Source organism: Amblyraja radiata, chromosome 21 (genome assembly GCF_010909765.2).
Source record: "Amblyraja radiata isolate CabotCenter1 chromosome 21, sAmbRad1.1.pri, whole genome shotgun sequence".
NCBI classification, from domain to species: Eukaryota; Metazoa; Chordata; class Chondrichthyes; order Rajiformes; family Rajidae; genus Amblyraja; species Amblyraja radiata.
Window position 1 is genome coordinate 20,664,497 of NC_045976.1, and position 13,033 is coordinate 20,677,529.

The 13,033-nt window shown below is 39.2% G+C and overlaps 1 protein-coding gene across 1 annotated transcript in view; it reads right to left on the bottom strand.

Moving 5' to 3' along the window:
- Positions 1-2,036: 2,036 nt before the first annotated feature.
- Positions 2,037-13,033, bottom strand: part of cerk (ceramide kinase) — a 35,110-nt gene continuing 24,113 nt past the window's right edge. The window contains exons 10-13 of the mRNA XM_033039756.1: positions 11,373-11,440; positions 9,101-9,306; positions 7,797-8,005; positions 2,037-3,400 (exon numbers count right to left, since the gene is read on the bottom strand). Of these exons, the coding sequence (XP_032895647.1) occupies positions 3,316-3,400; positions 7,797-8,005; positions 9,101-9,306; positions 11,373-11,440 (568 nt within the window). The 3' untranslated portion in view covers positions 2,037-3,315. The remainder of the gene's footprint in view (positions 3,401-7,796; positions 8,006-9,100; positions 9,307-11,372; positions 11,441-13,033) is intronic.

Genomic DNA, 13,033 nt, shown 5'->3' on the forward strand with positions numbered 1-13,033 from the left:
GCTATCCGTAAAAGGAACTGGAAAAATAATAAACTACTGGCCAGTTATCTGCAAAATGCTGATAAGGGGAATGTTGTAGATACCAATTTTCAAAGGCATTTGATAAGATACCAGTTAAAAGGCTGTTCCATGAAATGAAATCTCATGAGAGTATGTGCAACATATTAGCACAGAAAGGGAATTTATGATAAGGATTAAGATCAAAAGCAGAGCAGATTGCCGTTCAAATGCTTTCCCCCTGTTCAATACTCTCATGGTGGATCGAACTTTGGTTACAACTCAGTTTCCCTGCCTGACCCTTTTTCGCACTTGATTTTACCCATGATCCAAAAAATCTAGCCTTGGATAGATTTTTGAATATCTTCAACGACTCAGCCTCTAGATTCCTTGTGAAAAATATTCCAAAGATTCATGGGAGAGACAAAATTCTTCTTCGTCTTCATTTTAAATTGAAGATTTCATATTCTGAAATTTTGTTCCATTTCTAGATTCCACTTCCACGTTCTCTCTTTATTTGTCACACTTAGTCTGGTTTTCATCATGGAGTGAAGGTACAGTATTGTTTTCATGATATTACCTCTAACATCGTCTTCCTCCCATTTTCCCACTTGACCAACCTTCCTTCAGACACTTTGCCCATTTGCCTTAAGGGTTCAAGGTCAGTTTATTGTCACATGTATCAGTTAAGGCACAGTGAAATGTGAGTTACCATACAGCCACACTAAGTAAGGGTTCTGATAAGATCCGTTATGGTAGACCAATCCAGAAAATTAAAATGTATGGGATTCATGATGACTTGGTCGTATGGATTCAGAACTGGCTTATTCATAGAAAAGGGTTGTGGTGGAAGGTAGATATCCTGGCTGGAGATCTGTGGCCAGTGTAGTTCTGCAGGGCTCTGTGCTGAGACCTCTGCTGCTTGAGAGAAATATAAATGACCTAGACGTAAATGTGGATGGGTTGGTGAGTAAGTTTACTGACAACACCATAATTGGAAGAGTTGGAGACAGTGCCATATAGATCAGCTGCAGAAATGGGCAGAGAAAATGACAGATGGAATTTAACTCAAGCAGGTGTGAGGTTTAGCACTTTGGGAGGTTGAGTGTAAGGGGAAAGTATACAGTTAATGGCAAGACCCTTAAGAGCAATAATGTACCCAGGCATCATGGAAATTAAGTTCATAGCTGACTGAAGATGGTGGCATAAGTAGAGTGATAGAGAAGGTGTATAGTATGTTTCCCTTCATTGACAGGTGCATTGAATGCAAGAGACAGGAAAACACAATGCTGCTCTATAGGACTTGGGTTAGGCCGTATTTATAATATTGCGTGCAGTTCCTGCTCTGTACTGTTCTATGTTATCAACAACTCCCATGGACTGCTCGTTCCATATACGCATCAGGCTCTGTGTGCAAAGTTGACCCTCAGATCCCTTTTAAATCTTTCCCCATCACTTTAAACCTAGGCTCTTGTGTTTTAGACTCTCCTATCTAGGCGACAAGACTGTGGCCATTCATCTCATTTAAGCCCCTCATGATTTTATAAACCCCTAAAAGGTTACCCCTCAATGACCTATAGCATGGCGGCCATACTGTGCACAGTACTCCAAAAATGTAGCCTTACCAACGTCATGTACATGTCATGTCATTTTTTGTTGGAAAAGAAAATGTCTTGCTGAGATTTTCAGGGTTTTGAGAGTCACAACTGGCACAATTGTATTTCTTTTCCTAAAGAGCCTTGAAGTTCCATAAATCTGCAGAGCTGGTTAGTGGGATTAACCCAAAGTCTAATTGTAGTTGGCACAGACATGGTGGGCCAAACAGCTTTTCTGTACAATAGATTTTAATGATTCCATGTACTGGTTAGCACAATTAGAGTAGTGAAAATACAAGGCATGTGATTTTTTTTTTCCACCAGGATGTATTAAAGCACTTCATTTCTACTAATTACACCTAAAATGTGTAAAAAAAGAAAGCAGATTTTCCAGAAATGTAATTAAAGCAAGAGAGAAAAGGAGGAAGCAAATCAATTACACTGTTTGGTTAATTCAACTACTTTGTTTAATGCATTTTGTCCACTCACAAATTCCTAACTAACAAATTAATTTTGATCATTTTCACAAGAGATTACATTCACAAAGTTATTTGGTCTGGATCTTAAGCAGGTCAACAAGAAATTGCCTGCTGACAGAAAGCTTCCCTGAATAGGAAATATATTAAATATCAACAAACCAGAAAATTTATTGATGGGAAAGGAATAAAAATGAATTCACATCCTTCAAGGACATGGCAAATCATATTCATTCTGTCTATTTACATTAGTTATGCACATTTAAAAAAAAGTATACACATAACTAAATAATCACAACACATATTAATAGCTCGTCAAATATTTTGAAATGAATAATCTAAGAGCATTTCAAGAAACAAAGATCAACAGCATCAGTAGGTTTTTCTGTGCCGTGTTCATCAGTTTTGAAAAGTTTTACAGGAGGAATGTAAAATACAAAAGACGGGGTGAGTGCTGCTTTCTGTTCATTAGTGCATTAACATGACTGACTACAAACTATTCACATAGTGAACACATACTAAGCTAAGCAAAATCTAGCTTAATCATGTACAATAAATATATTTTTAAATTTGTTATGTACAAACTCAAATATTCAACAATGTTATTTATATAGTTTCCTCTATTAACATTTATTAAAATAAAGAACTGTTCTCAAAATATAGCTTCTTTTATCATTGCGTAGAAATTACAAATCAGATTGCATTGATAAGTTGCAAGGTGCAGGAAAAGAAACTGGAACAAAACCTAGATTTTTATCTTAAAATTAAGAATGTAATTACAAAGGCAATTTGATATCTATGCTTAAAAATAAGTGGAATCTATCACCCATCTGAAGTAGCTTGCACATACTTCAATTTAAAATGAGGCCGATACTTAAAAACGAGTCTCTCCGAAACTCTGTTCCACAGTTTAAGTGGACTTTGTAAAAAAACATTCTGCCAATTTCTAAAGGACAGCTTCTTGCAACACACCAATGAGCTTAATACTTTAAATCTCAAATACCATGAATAAATAGAAACATTAAATTTGAAATTTAATCTACAAAGCAGATCCAGAAACAATAACATTAATTTTGTTTGTTGCTTTTTATACTTACACTGTGTGTAATAAATAAATACTCATAACTGTAATCATTTTGGAAATAAACTGAGAATCACAAGTTATAAAAGTACATTTCACAACTTAGACATATGATTTCAATCTTCAAAAGGAATGGTTTCTGGAATCCTGAGATCTTGGAATCTGCTTAATCAACTGAATTGTCAATGTCGTTTTCTGAAGAAAGCATTTCTATTCCTCTTGCAAAAAGTCTTAACAACTGGCAATGAACTCTAGAAAGAAAAGAAAATAAGTAAGATTGTGTTTATTTATCTTTCAACAAAAGTAATGGGCGAATAGGAAAATGACAAAAAGGAAAAAAGACAGTGAGATAAAGATCATTGACTGCAAAACATTGCACTGAAGCATGTTTTTGTTTTAAGTGTCATGGATATCAAATTAGTTCCAATATGGTAATTGATGCAAACACCAACTCATTCATTACACATAACATGAGTGTCATACTGTCAGCAGGCAATGTTCAAAGTTGACAGAATAGGCAGATTGCAGTTTCAGTGTGCAAAACAGATCTATGTCAGCATAAACACTGTCAAACTCGGTTAAATAAATGTTCAGCAACAGGAAGGGGTCGTCAACTATCAGTGTCGTTGTTGTGGCTTGATTTCTACTATCTGTTATCTGTTACTATATTGGTGATTTCCAGGCTTGTTTCAAGCTGCAGGTATCTGTAGATAAGATGTGACAGGTACTGAAAGATACTGTACTGACCTCATGGCTTTTGCCCTATTAAGATATCCCTACGGATGGGCATTTCAGTGTGTGGCTGCCCTTCAGGCACAGCGTGATTTTGGAGAGTGAGAAATTAAAGAGATGGGAAAGAGAGGGGGACAGGGGGAGAATGGCACTTCCGGCCAGCCTGATCACAGAGCACCATTCCTACCTGTAGATCAACAAAGAACAAGGTATGTTTCCTACATTTCAGCAAGCATGTCCTCACTGAAATGTACAACTGCTCCAGACACAACTACAATTTCACAGAGGGTGGGGTGATATTGTCAATGGCTGTCACGTTCCAAGAAACTATTAATACATTGGTTTCCAGTGGGGAGCTGGAAAAACCAGTATATCTTCATTGTGCTGGACTGCACATTGTTGCTGTTCTTTATTTCAAGATAAATGATCACATTTCATTTCTTCTTATGAGTGAGCAGATGCAGCAAACACTCCGTTTTGCAAGGACCATGGCCTTATTATAGTACAAGGTGTTATTGAATACATAGGCACAAAAAAGCTAGTTAACTCAACGGGTCGGACAGCATCTCTGAAGAAAGGGCTCAACCCAAAGTGTCACCTATTCCTTTTCTCCAGAGACACTGTCTGACCCGCTGAATTACTCCATCTTTTTGTGTCTATCTTCCATTTAAACCAGCATCAATAACTGGGTCAATAACTTCAAATTCCTGGGCATGCATATTTCTGATGATCTTTCCTGAACCCAGCACACCGATGCAATGATAAAGAACATCAGCGACTCTACTTCCTGAGAGGATTATGGAGATTCGGCATGTCAAAGATGATTCTCCTAAACTTCTACAGGTAGAGAGCATTATGACTGGTTGCATTGTGGCCTGGTTCAGCAACTTGAACATCCAGGAACGAAAAAGGCTACAAAAAGTTGTGACCACTGCCCAGTCCATCACCGGCTTTGACGTCCTCACCATCAAAGGGATCTATCGTAGTCACTGCCTCAAAAAGGCAGCCAAAATCATCAAAGACCCACACCATCCTGGCCACATTTCACCATTGCCATTAGAAAGAAGGTACAGGAGCCTGAAATCTGTAACGTCCAGGTTCAGGAACAGTTTCTTCCCTACAGCCATCAGGCTATTAAACACAACAACGAATAAGCTCTGAGCTCTGAACTGCAAAGACCATTATTATTGCACTATATTTGTTATTTATTGAACTTTTTCTTTTTTTCTCTTCCCCGGTTATGTACTATGTTTACATATTCACATATTCTGTTGTGCTGCAGCAAGTAAGAATTTCATCCGGGATATGACAATAAAACACTCTCGACTCTCTTGATCTAGTTCTTTCCTGTACATCCTTAGATGTTCTAGACAATAGGATTCCCCAACACATCTTGCACAGTAGTTCAGCATTATTAATGATCCCTCATTTTATCGCAATATATTTGAGCCACAAAATAAATTGCCTAAAATTAGGGAACAATAGGTAGTTTTATGACTCGGGAAACCAATGTGTGGGTGTTTGTATATATATATGCACCAAGGGGCTGGCCTCACAAAATAGGACAGAATTTATTTTGATGAAACAGTCCACTTATTGCAATACATTGAAGGATTGAATAAATTGTGTGTCAGGACTTGTAGGGGTCTGTAGCATGCTAAACAATCTTGCGATCATGTGGATCTTGGACAGTAGGGATTTTAATTTCATCCTAAAATTACCAGAAGAAGGTTAATTTTAACAATTAAAAGAATGTTATTTACAGCAATTTTAACTTAAAAAAAAAAATACCACTGAATATCAGAACTACTAAATCAGAAGTGTTGATCTTGTTAGGATTTCTGGGGATGAACCTCAACAATGTGCCACCTTTGGCCAACCTGGTGCTGCCCAACTGCTGGGTGCAGAACGTCTGCTAGAAAGTGCAGGACATGAAGCAACGAGCCAGATCTGGCAGAACTAGGTCCATATTTCGATGCATGCCGTATTACATAAAAAAGTAAACTAATTGTTTATGTGCATTTCCTTGGAGCCCTGTCTCTGTTGAACAGCTCCCATACAATGATGCCTAGGTGGCTGGAGTTGCCAAACTGAGCCCATGTGCCTTCTCCAATTCTGTGTCTTCTTTCCCTTGAGAGGGATGCTTGATCTCGAGTATTGCTTAAAGGGCCTGTCCCATGAGCATGTGATTCCATGCGGCAAGCGCGACCTATAGGGCCTGTCCCATGAGCATGCGACTGCATGCAGCAAGCATGACTAAATCAGAAGCGGGGGCCGCGCGGAGGCCGAGTGTGTGACATGAAGTTCGAGCGAAGTCCGTGGGATGTTCGCGCGTGACGTATGGCGTCGAGGCGGCTGTGGGCCGGCAGGCCGTTGCCGCGCGGAATTTTTGAACACGATCATTTTTTCGGAGCCCCGCGCGATGTCGGGACCAACTCAGCACAACTCCATACGGCTCCGGCGATCGAAGTGGGACCAGCCCCGCGAGGCCGTACGGCTCAAGCGACCACGTTAGGTCGCGCTTGCCGCATGGAGTCGCATGCTCGTGGGACAGGCCCTTTAGGTCGCTTGCCGCATGGAGTCGCATGCTCGTGGGACAGGCCCTTAATGATGCAAGTGGCTAAATCTTGCACAAATGTGTGCAAGCTGGCAGATGCAATACTAGAGCCTACAGCTAAATTAAATATGTGACAATATCATGGGACACATGTATATTAGATATGAATAATGATTTATAGTAATTGTTTTATAGCTATATTTAAGAGGGAGTTAGATGTGGCCCTTGCGGCTAAAGGGATCAGGGGGTATGGAGAGAAGGCAGGTACAGGATACCGAGTTGGATGATCAGCCATGATCATATTGAATGGCGGTGCAGGCTCGAAGGGCCGAATGGCCTACTCCTGCATCTATTTTCTATGTTTCTATGTTGTTGGTAGGGATTGCTGTGCATTGTTTGAGACCAATGTGGCCTTGGGGAAGGATTTGGGTTTAAAGATCAATTCAATGACGTTCAGCATAGGGCAAGGTAAATAAATTGAGTGCATGTCTTTTAATTTCACAAACTGGCTTTGAATTCCAATATTACTTGCCATAGCAGTGTTCATCTGGGGGTATCCTTGTCCCTTACAGTTAACACCCATTTTCCCTACGTTGCATCATTTGCAACAATGAGGAAGGATATTTAGAATGTCTTAGAGTGACTCTTACCAATTACTACAGATGCAGCTTGAAAAGCATCCTATTAGGATGACATGGGCATGAACATTAAATTCTCCCAATTTTGTTAGCCCTTCCTGTCTCCTTCCCTTCCTCAGCCCTCGGGCTCCTCCTCCTCCTTTTTCCTTTCTTCTCCCCGCCACTCCCCATCAGTCTGAAGAAGGGTTTCGGCCCGAAACGTTGCCTATTTCCTTCGCTCCATAGATGCTGCTGCACCCGCTGAGTTTCTCCAGCATTTTTGTGTACCTTCGATTTTCCAACATCTGCAGTTCCTTCTTAAATACTGATTTTAGATGATCAGCCATGGTCATATTGAATGGCGGTGCTGGCTCGAAGGGCTGAACGGCCTACTTTTTTTACAAAGACATAGCTCTTTCCAATCGACGTCATATGGTATGCAAATTGCATTCACTCCTTATGCTTAGATCTGAAACCTCATCGCAAAAAGTCATGTACTCATTTCAGTTTATTTCCAGCTCACACTGATAATTTAGGCACAAAAATAAAATAATAATTTTAAACACCAAAAGTTTAAATCGCCTCTTCCGACGTTTATGAAGACCAGAAATATTCACCACATTGATTTGTCAGAGCATGACACATTAGTGTAGAGTGCCAAATAGATTAATTTCTAATGAAGACAACCACCCATTTGTTTGGTTGACTTGGACAATGTAATAGGTAAAAAAGACAGCATACCTCACTTCAATGGCCGCATGCTCAATTATCTCTCCATCGCAATTCCAACTGCTGGCGAGCTGCACAGAGCTACAGGTGGGATGGTCTCTACAGAATTGTCCAAAAAGATTTTTGCTAACTTCCTGGATATCACCATCCTCCTCATCAGAATATTTTGGTACAAATTTGAATCTCTTCACTCGGTAAACCTCCACAAATGCAAGGTCAAACTGAAAGTACCAAAAATAACTTCTGTTCAACATATTAAGACGTTGTAAGTCTTATTGCGACCCATTTCTCATTATATAGCACAAATAAATATTGAGGCAAAATGGTGGTTAAAAACATTCATTAAGTGGTGTTTCAGCATTTCCTTATGATTAGATCCTTTATTAGATTAGATTAGATCCTTTATTTGTCGTTGCCTGCAGCCATACATATAATAATAAACAACAAAACACACAATAAATGATATGAGATTACTTGGTATATATGAGAATACCATATATGAGAATACCAAGTGAAAGGCTTATATAGAGAGTGGATGTGGAGAGGATGGTTCCACTAGTGGGAGCATCTAGGACTAGAGGTCATAGCCTCAGAATTAAAGGACGTTCCTTTAGGAAGGAGATGAGGAGGAATTTCGGTAGTCAGAGAGTGGTGAGTGAAACTGTGGAATTCTTTGCCACAGAAGGCTGTGGAGGTCAAGTCAATGGATATTTTTAGGAGATACATTTTTAAGAGATAAATAAATTCTTGATTAGTACGGGTGTCAGGGGTTATAGGGAGAAGGCAGGAGAATAGGGTTAAGAGGGAGAGATCAGCCCTGATTGGATGGCAGAGTAGACTTGATGGGCCGAATGGCCTAATTCTGCTCCAATCACTTATGACCTTAATACCATGCAGTTAAATGTTGTAGAATTGATAACCTGATCCAATTGTCTCATTGGTAAACTGTAGATCAAGAATTTCATACAAGAGAATTGAAATCCTGCAAGTGTATTGCAGGTCTTTCAGCAAGTGCAAAAAAGTGCTTTGAGTAAAAGGTAATTTTGCAAACCCCTAGACCCTTCCTTTGTCTTGATTAAACTAACTGGTGATTCAGGTTTCAATTTTAAAAATGTCTTTGTATTTTAGTGTTCATTTGTCATGATTTATTCTCAGCTGTTAATTCTGTCAGAAGAGCATTAACATATTTCCAATACTCCCACATGAAAACATAAAATGTACAATGTTAACTGCATCTTATTTTTGAATTATAGAGTTATTTCAATTTCATACTGTTTTGCACATAATATTAAAAGGAAAATTCAATAGATCTGTACCTGATCATTGCCATTTGTGTGCCTGATGAGATGCCTCAAGAAACTGAATCTTGAACATTTGCGGACTAAAATAAGGTCCATCGTCCCATCAGCTAGGTGTGCAGCGGGTGAGAGGCCCTTTGGAGATTTTGGACATGCACAACTCATATTTGCTAGGTTTATAGCCAGGAATTTTCCTTTAATCACTTTCCACTGTTTTTGCTCCTCTAAAACAAAAGAAACCAGAGTTTGCATAAATTACAAAGATGCAGATTACAATCTGATCAGGATGCTTATATTTTGCAGATAGTAATCAAGTGACTAGGATAAGGAAAACCTCTCGTCTGAAAACAATAATGTGTCTGGAATGATCAGAAACAATTTTTTTTAAATTGTTTGATAAAATAATAGCATTGGGCAAAATTCTCTATGACCTACAATGCCCTCCATAACTATTGGCTTTGATTTGAATTTTAATATTTTATTTGTCATTTTTATTTCTCAATCCTATTTCAATTTTTTATTTCATTTTCTCTTACGAACTTGTTTGGAAATATTCCAATTTACCAGGTTTAGATTTTGAATTATTGATTTTAAAATTCCTAGCTTAATAACGGTGTATAAAGAAATACAGTTATTCTCACATTCAGTTCAGCTGCAGCGTCGTGACCTGAAACGTTGACTATATCACTACCTCCACTGATGCTGTCTGACCCATTGAGTTCCTTCCAGCACCTTGTTGTATGATCCTTTCATAGATCCCATATCGCATGTAGAGGGCATCTACTGCTTTGACCTTCCAATAATTAAGTCCCATATCAAATGTAAATATAATAACTGGCTAGTGTTGTTTGTTTGCATTTGATTGGGTCATTATATACTATCACTGACTTTAGAAAAGCACATGTTATGGAGATGCAGATTTTACCTTTTTGTTGTTTGATAAAGTGATTATTTCAGAAAAGCCAATATTATGTTGTATTTTTAAGAATTAATAAATCAATTGTTTTTAATCCATTTTTATTATTTTCGCAACCAAAAACCTGACAGATTTGTTAGTTAACTGAAAGCAATTCATGAATGGAATTGGAGTAAAGAAATTGTAATTTTTTGTTTAGTGCTATGTGCAGGTTCAGCTATTAGAATGGAAGTATACCATCAATGTATTTTATTATACAGGTTGAACACCAATTTATCGGCGCAATCTGTTCCAGAGCCTTTCTGGATTATCTGAATTTCTGAGCCAGAGGTCATGTGATTAATGAAATGACAATACAGGCTTCTAAACTCTGAGTATGTGCTGTGGCTGGTACACAAAGTCTGTTCTGGGAGTTTATGTAATGCAAGGGTCAGCTTTTACAAGCAGTTTAACATATATTCTTAGGGTGAGATGAGGTAAGGTAGGTGCTAATGGAGCACATTTAGATCCTCTGCAGAATCTCCACAAGAGTAGAGTTGAATGTTACATGTAAACTGTAATATATAAACTGAATGTGAATGAAATAACCTGCCAACTCATCCCTGGCTCCCACCGTCTCCCTAGACGTTTAGCGCTCTGGTTTCCGACCCCACTCCTGACTAGCAAGGTGCACTCACCACACGGCTGTTGTTGCAGCTCACATTGTAGACCATGGGGAACAGCACTGCCAGCGGTGGCCTTGTCCGCTCCAAGCTCGACCGCTATGGCCTGCTTCACCTGTCATCCAGTTGGCCTCTTCCCACCCCGCCCCACCACCACCGCCTTCTCCTTCTCCCCCGGAGTCGCCGACACACTGCACCTTGGAAGTGATAGCAGGTGAGAGGGGAGGGAGCCCCCACGGTGACTGAGCACGTCTTGTCATTGGCAGCGGCCTGAAGAAAGCATGTCCTGTCGGGGTCTACAACGTGAGCCACAACAACCTGAGGTGTGTGAATCGGTGAAGAAGGGCTCGCTGGTGCAGTCCAGTGGAATCTGCACAAGTTTTAAAGTGAAACGACACAAAATGCTGGAGTAACTCCGCTGACTGAATCAGTCTGAGGAAGGGTCCCGATCCATGTTCTCCAGAGATCCTGAGTTGCTGAGTTACTCCAGCACTTTGTATCCTTTTGTCTATTAACCACTATCTGTAGTTCTTTGTTTCAAATACATCCGATGATAGTATCTTACTCGATTATAATGGACAATCAGCAGTAACAGACACCACTCCCTCCACTATGGTCCATTATAACAAGGGTTTACTGTAAATGGACCATAGTGGAGGGATTGGTGTCCATTATTGCTGATGACTGCACTCAAAAACATTTTAAATCTTACCACTTTTAAGAATCTTGTATTCCCTTGCTTTTTGTGATTGCTCTCCACTGTTCTGGCAGATAGCACATCTGAAATAAGAGCATCAATATTAAGATCAGTGTTTTTTTTACATACTTGGCATGGGAGAACACATTGGAGCAAAAAACTGTTGAAAGAACTAGGCGGGAGGGGCAGTATCTGTGGAGGTAAATGGATAGCCAGTCTGAAGAAGGGACCCAACTCAAAGAATGGTTCATCTTTCAAACCCGGAGTTTTCCAACCTCGCACTGGCCATTTCTATCTCCTACTTAAAACTCATAACAGGACTGCCCTGGCAGGTACAATGTTTCCGTCCACTCTCGACGCAATGAACTCATCGCTTCTTACTTGGATTCTATCTTATCCTCATTTGGACAGTCCGCTCCCACCTATACCCAGGGTGCCTCCCATTCTCCACCACTTCAAGAACTTCCCTTATTTTTACACCCTCCCACCATTTTTCCCATGCATGTCTAGTCCCTTTCATTTCCCATCAGGAAGGTCTGAAGATCTTCTTTCCTGGATCTTGTTTTCCTGGTACAAAGAGCCAACCAGTTCCCATCAATTAACATTCACCTCCACCTGGCATCATTTGTCCTTGCCCTCAGCAACTTTTCTTTTGATCCTTCTTACTTTCATCTAACCAACTTTCACCCTGCCTTCAAATTCATTTGAACCATCTCAGACATCTTCTTTCTTAATCTCCTCGGCTCTATTTGTGGGGACAGATTATCCACAGTCTGTAGAATGTCCGATCCAAAACTCTTCACAGATGCTGCCTGGCCCACAGATTTCCTCCAGCAGTTTGTTTTTACTCAAGATTCCAGCATCTGCACTCTCTTGTGCCTGTATCTAGGAGCAAGCTAGGACTGTAGTTTGCATCTCACTATGTATTTCTATCAGTATACACTGACATTACGGTGCAAATCTGGCAGTAACTTCTAGATTCCAACATGGTAATCAGAAAATGAATGTCCAAATGGCTTGGTTTCTCACTATGTTTTACTAGATTGGTATCCCAATGTGCGATTTGGCATTCAAATGTTTATGGGTATATGTTATTTACACCTGGAACACAGCAAAATTACTTTCCACGTAAGTTTATCTTTAACAATATTATGCCTTGGTTATTGCCAAATAACCCCTCCAGCACCAAACAGTTATCATTGTTCCGGTTCCAACTATTGGCTTTGATTTGAATTTTAATATTTTATTTGTCATATTTATTTCTCAATCCTATTTCAATTTTTTATTTCATTTTCTCTTACGAATTTGTTTGGAAATATTCCAATTTACCAGGTTTAGATTTTGAATTATTGATTTTAAAATTCCTAGCTTAATAACTGTAGCAATGTTACATAATTTTGAGATTTTAAAAATCAAGTCTGCAATTTATCCCATCAGATAAAGCATAAAAATAAGTTTAATTTGACACCTAATTCACTTTCATATCTCAAGTATTTAAAAAGTTATGGCCATTTTCATACTGGGAAATGAGCATCTTGTTCCCTATTGATTTTCTATGGACATAACAAAAAAGCTGTGATCGTGAACAGTCAAAAGCCCATAACTTTCTTAAAAATTAAGAGAACTGAATGAAATTTTCAGTTATCATAGATTGAAGCATTCTGAAACAAATATAA